The following is a 23,486-nucleotide window of genomic DNA, read 5'->3' as shown; positions in this document are numbered from 1 at the left end:
TTTTTAACCGTTATCTACGTTTTAGAATTGACCTATGAGGCATTCAGTTTAAAGCTTACTTGTGAAAGTTTATACAGCTCTACAACTTTTACAAAAAGTGTCTAATTAGGGCCAGAAAATTGTTAGGCCGACATTAACCATCGTAAGCAGACACACTTAACTTGAATAGAAATCAGACTCTGGAGTACAAGAGGATGAAGCCCGTTGGCGAGAGACATATCGTAGTGTACACGAATTGACATGCAAACCGACTAAAACCCTTTGCATGAAAATGAAAGAGTTTCATGGGAATAGTTTCGCAAGGTTTTTGCACCTTCTCCCTCCCCTCCCTCATCATCCCTTTACCTAGCATTAATTTACACGTAGACGGCTCTTAATGCAAAGTTTCCTCTGGGCTGCACCCTTCGAGTTGGGACAAAATCACTCAAGAGTAAAACTTCAACAGCTACACGCGCGCAAGACTTAACAAGTCAGTTATGAAGTAGAGGACGCCAACATGAAATATCACACGAAGTACTACTTGTCGATAAAGTTCTGAAATCGTTTTGCTTGGAAGTTGGAAAGGAGACCAATACGCAAAGTCCATGGAAGCTCATTTTACATTCTGTACACCTGTTACTGCTGAATGAAACAAGCAACCAGTGACAAAAGCGAAACAGTTTGGTGATTTACACAAAAAAAGCTGAGCGGTCGTAGGTAACGTGACTGACTAAGAATTTCCCTTGTCCATGGAAGGGATGTGTCACGTAAGAATAAAAAGTACATGTACTTTTAGAGGCAACATTGATAAGAAATCTGCTTCGTTCATCGACGTGTAACTAAGTGTACATTTACCAAAGAATTAGATTCGGAACTATTATCAACTGAAGGAGAGGTTAGTAGAAGGGTCCACTTCTTCCATTCACATCCTGACTGGGTCTGTACTTGTACCTTGGAGGGTTTTTCCAGGATTCAATCTGTTCATTAATCTGTCCGATGAATAGGTGGGTCATGACAATTCCAGCAACCTGTCACACACGAGAAGAAAAATGTAATCTGTTGAGAGCACTGTGTAGATTCATAAAAAAATCCAAGCATAATCTATGTACGAAACATAACAAAATATACATATAACGCATTCAAATTTCAAAACTTTGATGTCCCTGAATTTTGTAGAAGAGGAGCCTGGATGCTAAAATGTGTCTCAGTTCTTTTCCCTTTTCCATGGATTTTGCAGACGCGAGTCATCAACATCTCACAATTTTTAAAACTTATCTCGCAGAGAGAGGATGAGAATAAGACAAAACCAACCAGTTTGGTGGTCAGACATGGTTTGATGCTACTCTGGGTTAAAGATTTAATGAATTTAACATTGGTAGTGTTATCTTCTTTACACAGCACACACATTATCTTCATTATTGGACTAGGATAAATACAGAGGGTGCGAAGAGAGTTACTAATTAGACCCTGGGAGGTAAAGGTTTATAACTTGTATTCATAAATTAACTCTGCATGACTAAGCATTATTGAGATTAGCACCAAAACTTGAGATTTTTACCTCAGGGAAGGCAAAAGCCACAGCAACTGCAGCAACAATCACAAGATGATTCCTGAACCATTCCCCCACTGCATCCAGGCAACCAGTTATGTGGATTTTATTTTTTAAAGCCAAACGCTAAACAAAAAGGGAGGTAAATTTAGAGACCGTGATTACATTCAACATAAAAATTCCTAGACTCAAACAATGTCCATTAATGAAATTTTATTTTTTGGCAGTTAACAATTTGCTGGAAAAATCATTTATGAAAACAAAGAAGACACCAAATAAGTTTGATGGCTATTGTTTTCTTCTTTTCAGTATGACCCACCTACAGAACATGTGCTTTTTGCATTTCTATGCTAAGGGAATATGTGTACATGCTATAAACGCAGGTTAATAGTCTCCCTCTCTCTCTCTCTCTCTGGGCTAAGATCTCTATACCTGATATGCACAGTCCCATTGTTGTAAGACCCCAACCCCAAAAAGGTCTATTACACACACTTACACCACACAACGAACAAGAGGAACATGTGGGAGGGGTGAAAGTGTCCTCCCTGTGAATTGTGGCAAAAGACAATACTTACATGCTGCTTTCTAACATGCCAGCCACATTGAATGTTAGGTTTCTGAAAATTGAACAAAACAGGAAACATTTGTTATTTTACATACAGCACAAGTTGCATGTACATATCACCAGTCAAATATTGCATGTACCAGTACTTAAAACAATCAGTCAAAGCTAAATGGGTAATCCTTAATGACTTCAAGGATCAAGACCCATTTTGACTTTTGAGTTTTCTAAAGGAGTTTGAAAAGTTATTAAGAACTTCAACAAAATTTCTGAGTGACAATGTAAGAAACAAAAGTATTTTCTTGCCATTTAGTTTTTTTTCACATCTAGAAGCTTCTAACATTTTATCCATTGCAATGGCTGGAAAACATTACAGCATACAGTACATTATTTCATTTTGTGCTCAATATGCTTGTTAGTTATTGTGGCATGAAAGTTTTCCATTAACTCTTTTCTTATCACAAATGGTTTCCTGAAGACACTAATGATAGCCCATGAAAAATTATTTAAAAAAAAAAAAAAGGCATGTCCTTCTCTATTGCCTTGGATCTGTACAGTGTACATGGACAATGTATATTGTTCTATGTACATTGTCCAAAGTTCATTGGGTGGAAGAGCAACACTGCATAGCCATTGTGCTTGTTTTTATTTCATTAATTTGTAGAGACATTTCCTGTTTGAAACTTACACTGTTTTCAGTTTTTTGTATTCGTCTTTCATTGATTTTACTCTGGAATAAGAAGGATTGCTGAAACACAATTTGGCATGATTACTTTTGGACTTCGCCATACCTGGTCTTCTGGGCGCACACAGCAAGTATGAGGAACACCACACTCCTCAGGAGAAGGCCCACCACACCTGAAGTAGCGATTGGTGTTCCAGTCATTAAGATCTGTGCTTCCACAACACTTGAACTGTCAAATTAAAATAGCCAAATCATACTGTATTACACATATATTCTAAGACATATTCTTATATGAACAATACATTTTGGAGTGTTTTATTGCCAAGTATTTTTATGAGTTAATTATGCTGTATTTTAACAAGCCTGTAGCGCAAGTCAAAATACAAACAACCAGTAAAAATACAAGGCAATACTACACACCAAAATGTCTAATACGTTTTTCATTTGCCAACTGCTTAATTTTCTGCTAATTTCTCATAATGCAGGAAAAGCAAGGCAGATAGAGAAGTGTACTGCATGCAGCCAATCAGTAGAACAGGTTTTTTTACAGTATAAAAATAACCAACTGTTCAATGTTGCAGGATATTTGCACTCTATTCGCAAATTATTTGTACTCTTATTTGTGCAGTTGGTAATGAAACACTACTAACAGTAATACTTATCATAAACACAAACAATAATGCTAAAAATAAATTATAGCAGTATACATCTCTATACTACCAACTTCTATGTGAATATATTCAGCTGCCATTTACAATAGCTATTACTAATATGAAATAAAGAGTAAAAGGTTTACATGTATATTGATACTAAAAACCATTCTATTACAACCAAGCACAAGTACTTTGAATAAAGGCAAAATAGGAGCAAATTTCTACACCTTATTACAACACATACCCCTCACAATATCAATGGATCAAGGCCTAGCTTTTGACTAATCACAAAGAACATGTACAGCTGAATGAACTGATCAAAACTATAATAACATTCATTCTCAAGGTTATCACCGAGTGGAAGAAAGACCCCATGTATTTTATCAATGTGCAGTGCAGTTTCATTCATGTATTGCATCCAAGAGGGCAAAAATTTACAGACATATGTGAAGAAGAGTAGAATATACTTACACCCTCTTGGACAGCATCAATTGCATTCTGAAGGTCAGGATCATCTCTGTACTTCTCAATTGCTTTCTTAAATTGATTGTCCACAGATTTCTGAACCTGTTGTTTCAGGTATCAACATTAGTATTACAGTTTGTATTCATTGTTCATGTCAGCAATCTAATGCACATCATAGCAGTGTTCTCCCTTATTTTAAATACCACAGGTAAGAGAAATTTTCAAACCCTGACTAGAGAAATCCTTCTTCTTCTTAAGAATTCCAGGCAATTTTAGGTGGTAATAAGAGGTGCAACATGTGGTAAATTTTACTGATTAGCATCTCAAAGGAGAAGATTGAATGATGTAAATACCTATACATGTACTAGTTAAAAAAGGGATTAATTTCCCATATTCTTAAACCTTTATGCCCTGATATCAACATGTATATTCTCATCACTGTACTCCATATGTTTTTCATTTTACTGATTGAGAGAATTTGTTCAAAGATCAAGACATTTCATCTTTGGTAAATTCACTTCACTCATTCTCGCAATCTGAAATTAGATGCTGGTCACTATTGGGGCTTAAAGGGTCAATATACAAAAATGGACACAGGTTGCACTTATATTGGTAAGTATATATTTACATGGTGCAATAAAAATTCCATGAAATGCATTCCGCGTGACATGGTCTGCTCTCAACAGGCTGGTCAACATGGTGAGCTTAAAAAGGATATAGATTGTAAGACAGGATTTCACTGAATTACACTCTTTTTTTTCTCAAAGAGAACTAAAAATGAGGATTTTTTTCCAAAAATATTAATTCAAGAGAAACCATGTTCATTTGATATCAATAAAACTGGAAAGTGAATCAAGTCATTTGCATGGGGGGAAGAGAAAATGTAGCGTTTGCACTTTAAGTGATCTTTATCTAGAATAAAATGAACAAAAAAACTGCATGAACTGGGTATAAATATCATAATTTAATGTATGATCAGTGATGAGCTTTCAAAGGTTTTCAAATGACACTTGTCTGCCGCTCACGTAGTGATGAAAACTTTATAAACATCACTTGCACCAAAAACTCGTGAAATACACTCACATTGAAGCAAACCCCCAAAAATCAATAATAAAATTACAATTACCTCTGGCCAAAATGCAAAAGCAAGCAGTCCTGCTATCACTTCCAAAATGACAATGATTATCATGACAATCATGTACTAAAAAAAGACAAAAGAAAAAAATCAAAGTTAACAGTGGCACATGTTTATGCAAAAGTGAATCCTATCACCTCTATGATAAGTAATCACCACTGTGGTGTACAAGTACATAACGTAGAAAACGCAAGAAAAAAATGAAAATGTTCATGGAAACCTACACCATTAACTTGCATGCAAATGTACCCACCATCTTAATACAAAAGTTCATTTGTAAACTGTCCATGCACATGTGCAAGGTCATGTTTAGCTGTTATATGAATGACACTGAGTCCAAATGGGATGGTAGTACAAAAGCAACAGATGTAGTGTACAGTGCAGCCCAAAGATACATTTTAAGGGGACCAAAATACATGTAGTACATGTTTAGTACTTTAATCATATCTTCCAAGTGCATGAAGATAAAAAAAATGATATACTGTACTATAAGGAATGTAGACTACTGTCAATGTGTGAACCTAAAATGCAACATAAAATGAGCTCACAGTTCTGAGAAAGCAGATGTTCTCCCTTAGAGCACCAACTGTGCCAAAGAAGGAAATGAAGAAGATGAAAAAACCAACAGCTATCATGACAGCGGCTGGATCTGTCGAAATGCTGGAGAATTCTTTGTAATCACTCTTTTGTGTCACTGCCCAGAAGCCAACGCCCATCATGACACCACCAATACCCTACAAATAACAGCAAAGAAATAAAGCAATAAACCCTTTACACCCTAACATCAGCATACATGTTATTCTCCATATTGTTTCTTATATATTTTCTTAAGTGCTGACAAGGAGAATTTCATAATCAATGGTGAACTTCTTTGGTTGGTGATCCTTCTTTTATTCTATTGACCTTAATGTGCGATTTAAGGGTGATATGGTAAGGTAAAAATTAGATATTTGTTGCTCTTGCAGGGCATGAAATTGCACCTAGTACAGGTGCCAATGCAACTAAATTTTTCATTTTGGCGACCAAATCCTCAAAAGTAGTCGCCAAATTGGCAACTAGGATGCTTCATGAGAACCACACCTAGAGATATAGTGAATTACAAAGATTTGCAAAGATAAATCCGCGGCAAACTTCCTCATTAAATTTGTTTCCAAAACACGGCACATGCATCTTGATCGATGACTAGACGCCATCTTGGATTTAGTTATAAGCTTTAATGTTGTATATCATCAATCCTAGTGTCCACTTTGTAGAACTTTGTAGAACTTAATTTGGGGGGTCTATCTAGAATGCTGACAGCATAAAAAAAAGGGTTTTGTTTATCTTTAAAAATGGTGACCAACTATTTTTGAATTGGCTACCACTTTGAAAAATTTAGGAACCAAGAGGCTATCAGAAAAAAAAATCAATTTCACACCCTGTCTTGGAGGTCAAAGTGTCAGAATCTGAGAAACTAAATTGAAGATCAAAAACTTTACAATTGTTTTTAAAGAAAGTACTTTGCTTTGTTGCTGGGGAAGTAAAGTACAGTGTACATGTATTAATTGACATATTTTGTCTTACTGAATGTGAGTGATTTACAACTCTTTTAGTGTTTTCCTTACACCCCAAGTGGGTCATTACACCAGTAAACCACTAGAAAGTGCACTGCCACTCTATTTCTCTTAAAAAGTAGAGGCACAGTGGTCTACTGGTCAGTGCACTGGACTACAGGTTGAGTGGCCTTGGTTCAAGACCTGGCTAGGACAACCTGTTGTGTTCTTGAGCAAGATGCTTTACTTTCACAGTGCTTCTCTTAAGGGCACAATTAATTTGGAGCCTTGCTCTTTTGTGTGTCCCGCACCTTCATAGCAAAAGCAATTAAAAATAATAATATTAAATAAACTTCAATTTCTATGGGTTTACCAGTGCAATAATTGACGGGTTTTGACCGATCAGAGTGCTTGTAGTATCTCTGTTATTTTATTAAAAAAGTGTTAGTGAGGTAAATGTAGACTGAACACAACCAATAAAACATTCTGTAAAGAAAATTTGTATGCATAAAATGTGGAAACCCGTCAAGTGAAAACATATACGCTGCACAATATACTAAACATCTCTGCTGACTCGAAAGAAAGGTTTACTTGAACTTAAAATAAGTCATGACCTCAGCGCCGTGCAATATCATCAACATATTTGCATGTGCACCAATGTTATTTGTAAAACAGTTACATCTAAAACTTGCTGGAATCTTTCACATCAGTGGATTTTCGCATTATCTGATAGAATACCTACACGTTACATCAAAAGGTGCGTGTCTCATTCCTAGATAGATCCTACTCAGAAGCAAAATACAGTGTTCTCGATTTGTAGATAGAAAACCGCAGCACTTCATATCACGAATTTAGCCATCCTTGCATGCGCTAAAATGGTTTGAGAGAAAGTTGATTCAACTCTCAAAATAAAAGGCCTGAGCTCCAAGAAATCTAAACGGATGAAGAAACTTAACCAGTAGCTTTCGGCAGAAGTATACATACTTCTGTTGTTGACGTTAATCACCTCTCACAAAATGTTGCATTCCCGCTCCGATCTGAGGTACAAGTGGTGGTGGGACATTTATAGGTACGAATTCAACTTAAATAGTTATCTATTTGACGTCTAGGCATAAGCCAAGCCCGACTAGAGGTCTTATAACACTCGAATTAACTATCTTAAAACATATCAGCGCTTTAAGGACCAGAAATCACTACCGACAAGCTGTCAACATATGGTCGATAAAGGAAAATCACGCATGGAATACTAGATCGATACTAGATATGTCGCTACAAGAATACAATATGCCGCAAAATTTCAGCTACGTACCCAGTAGAGTAAGTTGAACACAAACAGGGTGTACTTTAGACATCTACTAACTTTTCCTTCTTCCGCCATATTTGCAATAAGAGACCACAGATATTTGATGGTATACTTTCGGTTACAGCTTAACTTATTCTTATTAACGCTTCGGTGTGGTGCTGCGTTTGTAAAGAGACGCTTAGATTTGCAAATATTTGCATAATATTTTTCGCATTCTAGTTTCAGACTCCCAACGGTTGCGACCTACTCGTGACGTTTGCGCACGGGAACAAATAGCAAGCCACACTTTCTATCGGTTTACGAGCTAATAGACCATGAGCACAGCTTTTATGGCGCAACTAGTAGTGAAGTTTGTCAGAGGGAATGATAAATTTAATCTTATCGTACGATCAAATCGCTGATTCTCATGAAAACTGTCAAAAAAAAAATGCGAATACTGTAATCAATTTATCGTTGAACGAAAGCAATGGCTCGGAGAAACTGAACAGCAATTGCAAAGAAATTAACGAGAAATAACAATACGCATGATAAACACACACACTATAAAGTGCTACTGAAGAATACTTCAATTCGGATGGAGAAAAGGTGATTTTCGTGGCCGGAACTGGACTACCACTGCGACTGCGATCTGATAATCTGTACGGAAAGTTTTTAAAAGGAACCGGCCGCTCTTAATGCAAATATTTATCAAAAGGCTATCTGTGTATCAATCTTATTTCTAAAAATAATTCCTTTAGCCTTGTTAATTTTTTGCGCCCTACAAAACAAAGGGGTTAACCAGGAGCCATTACTAAATTAAAACCTGGGGATTTGGCCCGTGTGGCGCCATTTCACAGGACGGGAAGATGTTCCAGTTTCTATGAGTATTGTTAGAGGTACTTTCTAACACTCCTTGTGTAGTGTAAACTTTTCTTTATTCCTTTTACAAATCGCTAGCTCAGGTTCTGGCACTACTCTTACGAGGGAAATGTTGGTCTTAAGCTTAGAAAGGTGACTGCTATCAAGCTGCCAATCTTTGACCAACTTCATTATCTCTCACTAAACTAAACTTACGAATCATGTTAAGTCAAGTGAAACAGATCCCACATACTAAGTATGTGTACCTTCGGTTTGCTGACTCTTTCCAAAACGAGCTTCTACCTAAAATTTCATACTATTGCGGTTAAGATCAGGCAAAACAAAAACCAGAGATTGATAACGTAAATGTTACAAAGAACGCATTGCCGAGATTAGAATTACACTCAGAAAGATAACTAAAGTGAAAATAGCCCTTGACTATTGTTAAATAACAACAGAATAAACAGTGAATTCGAATAAGCAAGGTTTACCCAAGGTGCCGCCCGCAGAGGAGCTATCAGCAGTTCATATTAGTAACTTACTATAAATTCAGTGCGGAAGATGAAAAGTACAAGTCGTTTACTCCACCTTCAAGAAGAGGTGTTTTAAGTGCTGAAATTAAAAATTCAGAATTACCTACTCTACCTACAAAGTAAGACCGCCAAAGAAATAGGAAACGATTAACCAGCTTATAATATTGCTTAGGGTTAGGGTTTTTTTTGTTTTTTTTCTGTTTTTTTTTTTAACTGAATGGTTTATGCAAATATGCTATTTCCATTCATTTTCCAACACAAACAAGTTAAAAACGCTTATACAGAAAATTCTTGCTTGATGCCAATTTTGTCTTTCAACATTGAAAAGGCAAATATGCAACAGATTTTTGACCCATAGTAGCGCGCGTTGTGTCTATGTTACGCGATGAACTGGGATAAAATTTAACTGCAATCTGTAAATCAGTCAGTCTCGTACTGAAAGATAGGAATATTATATCTTATCACTCGTAACAACCAGGACCGAACGAAAATTTGATCGAAGTTTGGTGCTTGATTTATTCCGCAATCGTTATACCTAAGCAGCCTTCACTCTCTCTGCTGTTTTAGCCCAAAACCATCTATTCTTATCATTTAAATTGGAAATATAATTTAAATATCAACGCTAGAGCCAACAGATTTGAGTTTGGTAAATTTATATATCCGGTTCGTGACAACTGCTGTATTCACGAATGACACAAGTGATGGAGGCAGGTAAAGTTATAACGCTACCAAATTGATACTTAAATTTAGCGCCATTGATCTGCCTAAGAACTCTAAGGAATCATAATTAACGCTTTTAACTGGAATCTTCCAACAGCGTTTGAAACATCTGCGTAAGTAATTGAGACGCAAACGACTAGCTATTTTAGAAAGACAACTTAATCGATATTCACTTATCATTTGTATTAGATGATAATGATGATAACTTGATGGCATCACAAGAACAAGTGTGTAAGGTCTGGAACACTCATATTGACCTGCATCGCCTTAATTGTTAAGGTACAAGATAAATCTTTTGTATTGTATTAAACAACTCGAAATTGTCAGAAGATTCATCACAGGAAGGTTGAAATTGCCGTGTCAACGTGTACTATCGGATGAACGACCTTGAATTTGTATTTGCTTACCAACCTGAATAGGATAACCTTCAAAATTATTAGGGCCACTTTTGCAGAGACAGAAATGAATGTGTAAAATTTTTAATTGTTTATTACCGATTTTAGTCTCTTCTCCCTTCTAGTTTGGGTCTTGTATGTCCAAGAAAACTTCTCCTCAGGTTACGAGGGAGAATTTTGCGAAAGTGTGGACGTTGAGTCATCTAATATCACCAACACCGGTAACAATTACGATTTTGAGTATCGCAAATACCTAATACAGAGAAGCACACGATCGACAGGTCTTAAGACTTTCATCTATTTGACTGAAACGGAGCAATGCCTTCCTCCAAACATAGCAAAATCGAATCAAATTGACGATCAGCGAACCTGCAACTGTGATGTTATAGTACTGAGCTTCAGAACCAAATGTGCAGAGGATACGCGGCTTAACGTGACACATTTGTTTCATACAAACACCGGCTGAGCGTCAGGAAGAAACGAAATTTTTTTCGCCGCCTTGGACAGAATACTCGGTTATAATTATTACTTTTTCTCAAATGATGGTACAGTTCTCAGGTTCGTCAGATACACGTCCGCCAGGCTCTCCTGTTTGCTTCCGTTACAGCTGGTTATAGTTAGCATCGTCCATATCAAAGATCCGGAATAAATGAAACACACATAGTTCGTGAACATGTCAGAGGAATCAAGGGAAAATCTCCTCCACACTTAATAAACCATGTTTTATTCCAACTGTTGGAAGAACACCCTAAGATATTCCTAACGAAACATTCGCGCACATTATGTTTGAATGCAACTCGCCATTAGCAAATAATCCCACACAAGCATTTGTTACGTGAAATTAAGGCCCATGATTCCACATAAACTGGCATAAATAATCATGGTGAACCATCTGCTGCTACGTGGTAATTGTCCAGTTTCTTTCCATCTTTACAAGCGAGTAGGATTGTGACAAAATCCTAAACTGTGATTGGCTATCACCAGCCCAATTTTATGGGACAGCGTCCGGGTCATGCTTGTAAATTAGATGGTGCAATAGGACAGTTTACGCAGAGTTTTGATCGAGGAAGGGTGCTTTTCCACACAAAAATTTGTTGAAGCTTATTATAGAGCAGTCAGAAAATCATAGCTTTTAGTTTATTTTGTGTTTTCTTCAAAATTGCCCAGGAAAACATTAAGATAATTTTATGATCTACCATCGGCACTATTCAACTACCTAAACATAAAACTAAAATTTTTTTTGACCTGTTAATATGTTCTAATCTTTCAATAGAAAATCAGAACCTAAAAATGTTCACTGTCTCGCGAAGAAGGTTATAATTTCGTCTGTGTATTTAGACTTTGGAGGGAAGGCAGTTGGCGGCGATAATCGCAACCGTAGATATAGATCACCATTTCAGGGTTCCTTGCATGTTGAAAACCTCTGCCACTGCATAACTAAGAACTGCCGAATAATTAGATAAACGAAAATCAAGTTTCAGTCTTATCCACAAAAAGTTATCACGGGATCTCCATCTCTCTGATCTTTACTACCCACAACAGCAACAATGAGCTTCCGTGAAATTATGTGACCTCTTTGATTTATCTTTAATGAAATCAGAAAGGAAGAGAGATCAGTGACATGTAAGGAAATAAAATTGAGTCAAACATGACCTTAGTTGTGACTTGCCTACGTGTAGCCGTACCACGCCCTTCAAGGATAATCGGAAGGGTACGGCTACACGTAAGATAGGTGGTGACAACGTCTTCCTTAAATTGCATGTTTATGTAGAAATTCTGGTCTTAGGCCTGAACACGAAAATTGTTATCTGAGTTAATTGAGTTGCATCGAGCTCGACTAAGCGGAATAATTTATCGTGAGGCATGATATATATCTTTATCTTTTTATGCTCATACTCACAACACGTTTGAATAATATAAGCTTATGACAACTTCTTGCAAATGATATAATAAAAACACAGTTCGTAATTTTTGTCAGGATACGAGAAACCCCTCTTGTATATGTTTGAAATGATAGTGTAGTCCTTAATAATGCTAACACTTTAAACCCTAACATCAGTATCCATATTCTTCGTACTCCTCTCCATTATTTACTTTGGTGCTGACAAGGAGAATTGTTTTATTAACCAAAGCTTCTTATGTTGGCGATCATTCCCTTTATTTTCACGACCTTAATGACACCTCATGAGTAATTAGTGTAAGGAGAAATTAGATTCTGGTCACTCTTAGGGTTTAAAAGAATTAAATCGGGATCGTCCATGCACAAACTGCTCTTCCCACCAGCCACTGGTCAAACGTTATGTATCAACAATGAAATATCACCTGTTTATAAAGTAATTTGTCTCCGAGATTTGGAAGATTTTCCTTTGATATTCTTTTTGTCTGGAACAGAAGATTTCTTCAAAGCAGCAAGACCAGGTTGCATGTTGAACTGGAAATAAATGAAATGAAATGGTGCAAGTGAGAGAGGTTTGATATTACGACAGTGAACATCCACAATATTCACGCTGCAAACCAGCCAGATACAGAGGATGGATAGATAGGAGAAATCAGTTATAAGATATTCAAATGAACGTATAAATCGCAACCGGAGGCTGTCGTACAATATAAATATAAAAGCTACAATATTGGGCAAAAACTTGAAATATACTTTTAAAAAATGTTATAAGGGTATGGTGCTATCGATTTAGTGATAATTGACTGAGTGTAGTGCAATTTGGTCTGAAATCATATGCGTGATTTCAAATCACAAGTAACTACGATTTCAGACAAAAATCGCACAACACGAAGTTGAGATACCGTTTTATTACATCCATTTTGAAATCGCCAAATTTAGTCGCTCAGATATAGGATTTTTTGGTCGTAACAAGTGCTTTGTTGATCCAGTAGTAAGCTGGTTTTTAGAAAGTTACCATTTTTTTCCTTTTCCTGTGATTTGATTTGTTTCTCTAAACCTGCAATTTGTTGTTGTATTTTAGTAGAGGGTACTCATTGGCTGGGAAATAGATGCGATTTAGAGCAAAAAATGGCGCGATTCGTTGATAAATAGCACCAATGAGAGCCAATCAGATTACAAGGATCACCAGTGATTTCAAAATGGATGTAGTAAAGGTAAATTATGACTTCTTAAAAAACGCCATCAAGGATCCTAGTAAAAATAGGACTTAAAGATCTAGTGGACATCTTTAAGAGTTAACTATGAGCCATTAACAAGAAATCTAACGATTCCTGGCCTGTAGGTTTAAAATTTGATATCAAAACCACTGGCATGGCTGAGAGTGTTGGAAAGACGGGGAAAACTTGTATACAAGGCTTCATATTTGCGCTTTGCTTTTAACAAGTCTTTGCTTGCCAAGTATTTCATAAAATTCTGTATCCAGATGACATTTCTAGCTCGAGTTGACACAGGTTCACTAGGCTGTGGTAAAGTTAAGGTATACACCACTCTCTTACAGTAGGCGATTCCGTCATTGCTCCTTCTCCAGGGACTTGGAAAAATGATGCCATCTCTTTCTGAGGCACCATAGGAAGTTGCGGCCCTTCTGATCCGGGTCCCTCTTGGGAAAACATGGCCGGTGGTTGTGGCTCACTGAGACCGAAGCTAGATGGATTAAAACCTGCAAATTGCTCTGTAGAACAAAAAAAAATCCATAAGTATGATTAAGGGGTAAAGTAAGCTAAACAACTTTTCACTGAATTTGAAAAACAGTATTGGCTCAAGAATTAGGCACAAGAACAAATAATGGTGATAAAAGTGATAATTAGGATAATAGTAATGACGATAGTGATAATGATAAGAATAATGATAACGATGATGATGATGGTATTAACGATAATAATGACACGAAAACCGAGTAAGGCGCGAATTTGCCAAGGGGTGACTCATAATGTTCTCAAAATGTCCCTGTATGTATCTTGGCTGTGATTTTGGCGGTAACTGCCTGATTCTCAGCTAGTTTCAATTTCTGCGCCAATGGTCAATTAGAATAAACTAAAGTGGTGTCTGCATCCTACAATAGTTCGACTTTTGTTCTTAATTATATGATTATTATTACGTTATCTGGATTGCTGGAGTTACCATGATCATTTTAATATTTGTTCTCTAAAACATGAGCAACAAAACTCGATCAGCCACTTCACACAAGTATTACGTAACAAGGTGTTGGCGAGAGAGTCTCCACTTATAAAAAAAAAAATATTTCAGTACCTCCGTTCATTTGCTGCGTTTCTGGTATCATGGGCTCTGGCCTTCGCTCTGCAAACTGTGAAAAGCCTGTGCCAATCACAGAGAAAACCATCGTAGCCTTAATGATTTGTGTCGTGACTCAGTAACATAGCCGAAGGTGGCTGGAAACAGATTACCGAGACGCCTACCAACTAAAATCAAAGCGCTCCAAAACCAACTTTCCCTCTTCGCAGTGGAACCAATTCAATTTTGTTGACCAAAAGATTGAAGTTTTAAATGGTGGGCGTGGAATGGCAGTCGTTATTATAGGTTAATGTTATAGAAAATTCCCGTTAAACAGCTTTTGGGGACGGTTTCGGAAATAAATTTTCCCAGAATTTCAGATTTTTGTTTCGAGATAGGGTCTCGCTGCTGAGTGAATTTAAACGAACTGAATTTAGCCGCTAATTTTGATTTAAAATGATTTAACTGCCGCGAAATTATCTTTTTACCGAAAGAACTCTAAATTACGTTCTATTGGATAGATCATATTTTATTTTTCTAAGGACAAATTTTCATTACGTTGCTTTACCTTCCCCTTATAAGCTTCGCTAAAATGTTTCTGTTTATGCGAGATGTCGAGAGGTAACAAACCTTAACGGTCAGACGCGCTGTTAGTCAACAGGGAAGGATGGATTCACACTAGCTTTAGATATCAATATTGGCAGTAAAAAATAGAAACTTGAACCAATTTTCATTTGTTTAAATATAACATCCAAATGATACCAAATTTGATTAAATCTCTGAACCAAATGATAAAAAATTAGCAATTCGTAGTGGTTAACACGTAAGTAAAGCCATATCTTTCATTGACATCTTTTCACCCATACCTGGCGTTTCGGATATAGGTTCTCTCATTGGAGCATTTGGCATTTCTGACATGGGTTCTCTCATTGGGGCACTTGGAGCCCAAGGACCATTTGGTGAACCACTGAAAAAATTAGCGCTCTGAAATTGAGGTACCTTGAAGAAAGGGTTATTTTGGGGAGATGGGAAGCCGCTGAAGGGTGATAACATCATTGGCATACGATTCGCCTGCAAGCCTGCCATTCTCAATGTTGTTAGACCAGTAGGAGCCATCCTGGAGCGAATGGCTGGCATCATGGGTTGCTTAAAACTCAACGGTTGTTGAGGCTGTGCATAAGGCAATGATGGAAAAGCAGCACCTGAAAACGGTGATTCTGGTGAACTCAACCATGGCAAACCTCCAGAGGAGAGTGTTTGAGGCATAGCCGCCAAAAACTGTCTTTTTGTGGTTTTATCTTTCTTCTTCGAAGGTTTCTTAGACGGTGATCGTTTCTTCCTTGAAGCCATCCCTGTCGAGAGAAGAAAAATTTTAGTCAGTTTATCCATAAAGTTCTTAGTTAATGCCCATTAAACTCTTGGTGTCTACCCTTCTGCTCGACAGCCACTGAGTCCGTTGGCCTTCTATGTAAATTGAAGACGATTTTTTTTTCTGGTAGCTTGGTGTTGAATATAACCCATCCATATGCATTTAACTTACCTACTATTCCCATTCCAGGCTGTGCAGCAATTGGAATGCTGATGCCAGTAACACTTGACAGTTGTCGAGAAAAGGCCATTTGAGACGGCGTCAAAGCAGAGCGCATCTGAGGAGCTCTAGAAGCTGAAAAACCCAATGGAGACATACCCATGGCTGGTGACGACATTGCAGGTAGGCCGGAGCGACTCATGGCCCTGATGTCGAATGGTTGTGCTGGTTGTAAAGACGGAAACATCCTATAGAATACAGTATTAAAAATTAATACTAAAAGACTGTTTTCCTTTCAAAAGAGGTACTTTGAATGAAATAATGATCCACAGAAATTATCAAGCTGTATTTTACTGTTATCTGTAATGAATTGTATTCTTTTTAAGATATCGTATCAACTATCCCAAAGACGGAGAGAAAGAGAAGAAAGGGATAGAAAGTTTTGAATAAAAGTAATAATTGATTATACGCTGGTGTTGATCATTAAGAGAACTCTATAACAGTTGAGGATAAAACAGTCTTTGATATATGGAGGAGGCTCATCAAAATAAGCTGTGAGTTTCATTTTGACAAAAGTTTTTCGTAAAAACGCATACGAATTCTTCAGAAATTCAGGTTTTACATATGCGAATACTGACTTGGAAACTTACAGGTATTTGTATACAAGATTATAGCACATGTAACATTCTGGAAACTTGGAAACTTACAGGTATTTGTATACAAGATTATAGCACATGTAACATTCTGACAAAATTATCTTCATGAATTTATCTTGTCCTTCGAAACATTAATAAATTATTAAATCATCAAATGAGCGATGGAATTTATCAAATGTATCATTGGCTGACTGATCGAGGCGGTGATTGATTAATTGGCTGTAAGACTGACGGATTGATTGTTAATTGATGGTGATATTTCAGTAGTCTGGGAGATGACTGACGTGTGGGTTTAAGTGATTGGTAGTTTCTTAGTTCTTGATACCAGCTAACAAAGGGCATCATGAAATAGAGAAACAGGCTAGGTTTGACGCTGTAGCAAAACAACCTACCTTGCTCCCGTGAGGCCCGGCTGCGGATTGGATACTGGGTATCTATAATGAAAGGATCCGGGTGAGGAATAATTCATGATTGATCAAATACTTTTGAGTCAAACACTGGTGCAGCTTGAAGACTATGCCATTAAAATATATCTATGGCTTTCAATTATTTTAACTCTAATTAGTTTCTTCTTAGGCACATTCATTCTTTAATGTAAGAACTTGGCCAATTCAAATCGGTCATTTCTAATCAACATCTGTGGTCAGTGCCGAGCGATTTGTGAAAAAAAAAGCCGGAATGGATCATTTAAATTTAGTTATTCATATCAATTTCACTGAAGTATAAAGTTAAACTGACGTTGAATACCGAAGTACTCATCTTTAGCAACCGAAAACGCAAGTGGCCAATCATTGTTTGAATATTTACCACGCTTTTTTTGTTCTACTGGAAATCAATGAATGTAAAATGCATCCTTCTTTCATTGTTTGATGATGATTTCATAACACTGATACTTCATGTGCACCAGTGTTTGACCCCAAAAAAGCATGCGTATTTCGGCGAGAAATGGAATGCTGCATGCAGTGCGTAAGCCTTGAGAAAGGGATGGTAGCTGCTTGCCGTTTAAAAAGTATTCAGGACAAGGGCGCAGAACGGAATGGCCCATTGTTTTTTTACAGAATTGAGAGGAGCAAGTTTACTTCCGCGACTTGTACTCTTTGTAAAGGTTTTCGACTCAAAACGGCATTCGGCATTCCTTTTCTCGCAATGTAAAATATGTGTCAAAAGGTATTGGTAATTATTTAAGAATGTGTCATGCGAATTTTTCAAGCTTGCCGAAACACATGCCTCTAATCGAAAACTTTTACGTGCTGCTCTCTATAAAAATATCAGACTTAAAGGCATTTCAAAGGAATTTAATTTTACTACAAAATATCATGAACGTCGATCATGCAACAAAGTGGTAACAACTCATCAAGAATTGCATCTTGGTTTACTTTGCTATTGGGTTATGTATTGGAAACATCTCAGTTTTATTGCTTATCTGCATTTTTTTGTCTATTTTCGATGACGCAGTTGATTGGATTCGTTATCAAATTGATAGCTACTTTAATGTAATTTTAGTTGAGGACCTAAGAGGTGACAATCCCATCGGTCGGCTCATGATTGGAGACAATAACGGCGATATCTGCCTTTTCATAACTTTCTTTCCATGGGATGATTGGTGATGTCTGCTCTTAGGTTTTAACTTCGTCGAGAACTCTCCAAACAATTGTTTCAGCTTGCCACTTTTCTGAAAGCAAAAGTTGAAACAGAATGGTGACATTTCTCTACGAAAACCTGACTACGTTGTTCTTTAAACGGATATAGAACAGTTTTTGACAAAATTAAGATTATTTGTCAAATTTTAATCGTTTCTCAGAGTCTTTTAGCTCTATCCTAATCAAAACTGATTCGCAGTCATCGTTTAACTGGCTCAAATGTAGCTACTGAGAAAATGGAAAAAAAACGATCTACTGCATCATGTACAAAAGTAACAGCTTACCGCTTTCTCGGGACTGGGAGCAACATGTTCACGTGTTGTGTGGACATCGACGTTGACATTAGGGGCTCCAACGTGGATGGAATGAGAGGGACGATCATGTAATGGCAATTCTTGCGCTTGTGGGATAAGACCAGCATGGGCCGCAGGATAAAGTGGCGCGTAAGTATTAGCCAATGGATATGTGGAAGGGTAAGCCATCACGTGTTGGGGCTAGATACAGAATAAACATCAAGAAAACAAGTCATGTTTGAATGCTGGCGTACTTAGTCAGAGGAGTGACAGATTTTTTTTAATTACTCCCGAAGGCTCATGGGAACTTCGTATGGGGCATGGAACATGTGTGGGCAGTATTCCAATGAAATATAAGTTCAAGGTCTTAAGTGGAATGTATTCTAGTCTTCTCTTTTTAAGGCATCATATTAAGGCAGCAGCTATATGACGAAAAACTTACGAGTAACCATTACTGTCGCCTTCTCTGAGGCAAAAGGTCAAAATTTATATACTATTAGGGAATGAAGTAGTCCATTCTTTGAGCAACACAGGATTATAATACGACTGCAAAACAACGTTTATGGGGTTATTTCTCGCATATCCCTCGTGAATTACCCAAAATTTAATGCGAGTGCTTTTACGAAAGTAAACAGAAGTCATAAAGGCGTGTCTTACATAATTAAGTGGGGTGTAATGGTAGTATGGATTGACTCCGTGAGCCATCGTAAATCCAGGGTAGAGGTAGTGGTATGGATATGCCACAGCCTGCTTCTTGATTAGTTCTTTCTCCATCTCACCGGGAATATCAGCTCTTCGAGAGGCTGCTTCCGTGGCTTGCTCCTCCGCTTCGGTAGGATACATGTTTGGATTTCCTTAATGAAGCATGATATGAAAATTTTTCAAAAGGAAGTTAACCAGCTCAGTCATTCTTAAATATGTATCACCCGACCACAATCTCACATTTCGTCTCACGTTATTAGCTCACCTGTTTCACCAAAGGCTTCAACGGGTGCTTCGCCCTCATTTGATGGACTCGTGCTGAATGTGGACATTAAATCTTCGGCTGTCTGCTGTTGGCCATCCTGTTGCTCCCCCATGCTGCCCATCGCAGCTGCTCTGAGGGCATTTGCCCCTTCGAAAGGATTCATACCAGCCATACTTTCACTTGCCTCCGCTGGTTCAGGGGACGAGTGTTCTCCATTCGCATCTATTTCCTGATCGTTAAAACCTTGGACTCCTGGGTTACTTGATGATCCCATAGGTGTTTGAAGTTTCTCAATTCCTGGAAATCCCATAGCCAGGCTCTGCATTTCTGAGTTTAGTAGGTCGGCGCCTTCCAGATGTGGACGTGTTCGCGGATCTTCTTTACCATTTTCGCTTTCCTCTTCTACTGGGCTTTCTATGTCCTGTCTAGACTTCCCTTTTTCTTCTTTCATTGATTGCTTCCTGGGAGTTTTGGATCGCGTCCAGCATGGGCAGCCACAGCCACAGTGACGGAAATGGCATGGAAGAGGCCAGGTCCATCCACCAATATAACCACAACCGGGGTAGACACATCCACCCCATCCACAGCATCCTGGATTATAGTTTATCACTTGCCTACTCTGAGGATTTTCCTTCGAACTGCCAGGAATGCCTGATCTAGAGTAAGGACCAAACGCCCCATAAGGAGGACCATATGTTCCGTAAAACCCTGCACCATACAGGCCATACGTATGAGCACCTAACAAGGGAAAGGCGGCGTGGTAACCATTACCGGAGTATAGTGCTCCTCCCCATCCCATTCGACCTGGGTGAAAATTATTTACAAAGTGTCTACCAGTAGCTTTCTCTTCCTTTTTTAGTTCTTTTTGCATTTTTTTAGATTTTCCTTCTGGAATCTTTGACTTAAAAAACCCATGGTCTCCAGGGAAGCCATATCCTAAGACCGGAGATGGGCCAAACCCGTAAAATGGTATTGAATCCCCATATAGTGAAAAAGGATAAGGAATGTACTGACTATGACCGAAATAGGGATATTGGTAGTCCGCAAACGGTCCATAACCCGACCAAGGAAAGTCAGTACCTGCAAATGGTTCATGTATGAGTTGTCGCTTTGGGCTCTGTTCTTCTTTATCGTCTCTACTAGGAAGATCCGAGCGAAAAGCATGACCACGTCCAATTCCTAAACCATACCCATGACCATAAGCATACGGACCCCATCCGTGACCCCAGAAACCGCCTAATGGTCCCCATCCAGGGTAACCACTGTTGCCGAGTCCCCAACCTCCCCAACCACCCATGTAGCCGGGCCACCAACGTTTTTCCGCTTTATCTTTCTTGCTCTGCTTTCGGGGGATCTCAGCTCTCAGGAAAGGATGATAACTAAGGCCAGTACCTAGCATGCCCCATCCATGACCGAAACCTCCAAAATCATAACCACGTCCCCAGTCGCCTAAAGCGCCCCAGCCCGGATATCCCTCATTTCCTAATCCCCATCCACCCCATCCCCCCATATATCCCGGCCACCATCTCTTGTTAGCTTCAGTGTGTTTCACGGAGGATCTGGTATGCCCTATTGAAGATTTCTCGGGGACTTTGGTACGATAATGTGCGTGGCCCCAGGGAATAGGTGAAGGCGTAAATGGCACCGCAGCAAACCCTAAAGACGGGTAAGCGTATCCATAAGCTGGAAAGGCAAATGTTGGTAGCATGCGACGCTTTAAAGATGCTTTTTGTGCTGCCTTTTTAGGACTCTTTTTGGAAATGTGAGATTTGTGCCATCCTCCGAGGGACGGATACCCAGTCCATCCTGCATGGCGTGATGGATGTCCTCCCCAATGAAATCCCGGCCACTGTGAGACCGTACCCCAAGGGTGTCCGTGATGGTAGGGACCAAGGTGGTAAGCATCTATGACTTGCTTTTTCTTTCCCTTGATTTCCTTGTGGTCTTATGAAAACAAAGACGATAAGAATTTCTTACTCATAAAATAACTACTTTTCCTCTTACTGGATTCCATAAATGAACTGACGGCATTTATCAAATACTGCTTGCTTCTTTTTCAAATAAAAAGGCTAAAGTATATCCTTGAAGTTGGCTTGCCTAAACGTACCATTAACTGACATTTCAGAAAGCATCGCAACTGATCCAGTAAAGTGTTATGAGAAATCACTGAACCAATAAACCTAACCTGATTTTTTTAAAACAACCACCCTTTCATGTCAACATGATTTTAAATCATGCGACCCTTTTAACTGGTGGCTTCTGTATTCAGTTTTTCCGTGTTTATTCTTTTAGCTTGTGTGATTGTCTCTGGCTTGTCAAAGATACTTCCAAGTTAAAAGAAATTGCGTTTCTATTTGTTTTGTTTTCGTTAGCACTGTCTTCTACGAGAAGTTTGGTTGATCCGTAGTTTATTTTAGTACTGCATTTCCCATAGCTAGGCTTGCGAATACAACTGCTTTACCGCGATAGTTTTACAGCATCGCTCATGGCTTAAGTTGTCATTAATCTTGGATTAAAAAACTTAAGTTTGAAGTAGCTTGAAAGCCAGCAATATTTATCGCCCAGAGGAAAAATTGTCTTCAATTACAAATAGGGACTAAGTGGAGTAGATATGTTTTTGCACTGCACCCTGCTCCAAATGAAATCTCGAATGAGATAAAACCTTTGAGAGACCAAAGAAATAATATATCGTTATTATCATTGTTATTATTTGGTCAAGGTGAATTTCACTATACTAGTAAAATGGCAATATTTTATCCCAAATGGAGTAAATTACTGCGATAGATGCTCCTTTTTTTCATTGTGATATACCTGAGACAAACAAACTTTTTTTGAATTAAATCACGGGACGAGATATATATATATATTTTCACATTGCACTGGGCGATATACAATCATATAGCTGTTACCTTTGCCTTGTCCGCCACTTTTGGCCTTAGATCTTTTTAGAAGATCACTTTCTTCAAATGTTTTTTGATTTTCCCCTCTTGCCGTATCTTCCAAAATGTTTGGCCTTCCTCTTATTCCACCTATGTAAACGTAAAGGAATGCGATGAACAATAGTACTTTCGGCGCCAAGTCTGTCATTGTGACCCCAGACTTCTTCTAGAGGCTTCCAATTTGAAATTGAAGGCCACGATGAAGAAGCTTCTTCAAACAATCTCGGTTTTAGGACTTTCTTGGTGAGCGTAGAATATCCGATAAGTTTACTAATTTAACGTGGCAATAGGCCTCGTTGGTTCAATAAAAAATTAGCGCCTCGGCTATTGGTCGGTTTCTCACCAGTGCAGGTCCACAGCACTACTTGTTTTGTTAACCAAGGGAATTTTTGATCTGTTTTGAATAAATTATTAATTCGTTATGGCTGGCTACTGTCAAAATAGCTTATAAGCGATTCTTTTGTAGATTAAAAAACTTTTGTAGAAGGTAGTTTATTTTGTCTGTGTCCGTTTCGTATGCAGTAAAAACTAAATTTGTCCGCTGTTTTAATTTAAGCTTTCCTCAACTGCTCCATCCACTAGTAGGGTGGCTTTTCAAATACGTGCGGATCAGTTTAAATAAGTCTGGTCCTTTTATTAGGGCGGACTTTGTAATAAATGATTGACACGTTAGTCTAAAGGTTCTTAAGTAGAGAACAAAAAAAGGATAATTGCACTAAAACTTTATACTTGGATAACTTAAATAACTTGTGGGCTTTACTCTCTGATTCAAAATATCACTTTGGAATTGTTATAACTTCACGATGATCAATTCACTTAGGAACATTACCATTCTTTACATGTTTAAGGGACATTAACCTGAGCAGCTTTTTTTATTCGGCTATCATCGCCAATTGATTACCCACTCAACCAATAGAGCGTCTTTG

At 38.1% G+C, this 23,486-nt stretch overlaps 2 protein-coding genes and 1 long non-coding RNA gene across 3 annotated transcripts; 1 reads left to right on the top strand and 2 right to left on the bottom strand.

Annotated features, from left to right (window-relative positions):
• Window position 1: 1 nt before the first annotated feature.
• Window positions 2-8,031, bottom strand: LOC131778543 (tetraspanin-33-like). The gene is made up of 8 exons (XM_059094964.2): window positions 7,870-8,031; window positions 5,577-5,762; window positions 5,020-5,094; window positions 3,900-3,995; window positions 2,882-3,004; window positions 2,104-2,145; window positions 1,538-1,654; window positions 2-1,007 (listed from the first exon to the last, which is right to left on the bottom strand). Exons 1-8 carry the CDS (start codon window positions 7,936-7,938, stop codon window positions 876-878), a joined length of 840 nt encoding a protein of 279 aa, XP_058950947.1. The 5' UTR covers window positions 7,939-8,031; the 3' UTR covers window positions 2-875.
• Window positions 7,235-16,485, top strand: LOC136280442 (uncharacterized). Its single transcript, XR_010717230.1, has 3 exons — window positions 7,235-7,317; window positions 10,143-10,232; window positions 16,096-16,485. It is a non-coding gene; the product is annotated as an uncharacterized lncRNA (long non-coding RNA).
• On the bottom strand, window positions 11,062-22,846 carry LOC131778537 (uncharacterized). Its single transcript, XM_059094958.2, has 12 exons — window positions 22,531-22,846; window positions 19,622-21,565; window positions 19,312-19,508; window positions 18,646-18,855; window positions 18,233-18,393; window positions 17,114-17,155; window positions 16,078-16,313; window positions 15,404-15,889; window positions 14,556-14,621; window positions 13,802-13,977; window positions 12,671-12,779; window positions 11,062-11,933 (listed from the first exon to the last, which is right to left on the bottom strand). The coding sequence occupies exons 1-11, from the start codon at window positions 22,706-22,708 to the stop codon at window positions 12,675-12,677; spliced, it is 3,801 nt and encodes a 1,266-aa protein (XP_058950941.2). The 5' UTR covers window positions 22,709-22,846; the 3' UTR covers window positions 11,062-11,933; window positions 12,671-12,674.
• Window positions 22,847-23,486: the final 640 nt, after the last annotated feature.

The sequence above is a fragment of the Pocillopora verrucosa genome, chromosome 1 (assembly GCF_036669915.1).
Source record: "Pocillopora verrucosa isolate sample1 chromosome 1, ASM3666991v2, whole genome shotgun sequence".
NCBI lineage: Eukaryota > Metazoa > Cnidaria > Anthozoa > Scleractinia > Pocilloporidae > Pocillopora > Pocillopora verrucosa.
Note: the sequence above shows the minus strand (reverse complement) of the source record. Positions and strands in the feature narration are given on the sequence as shown.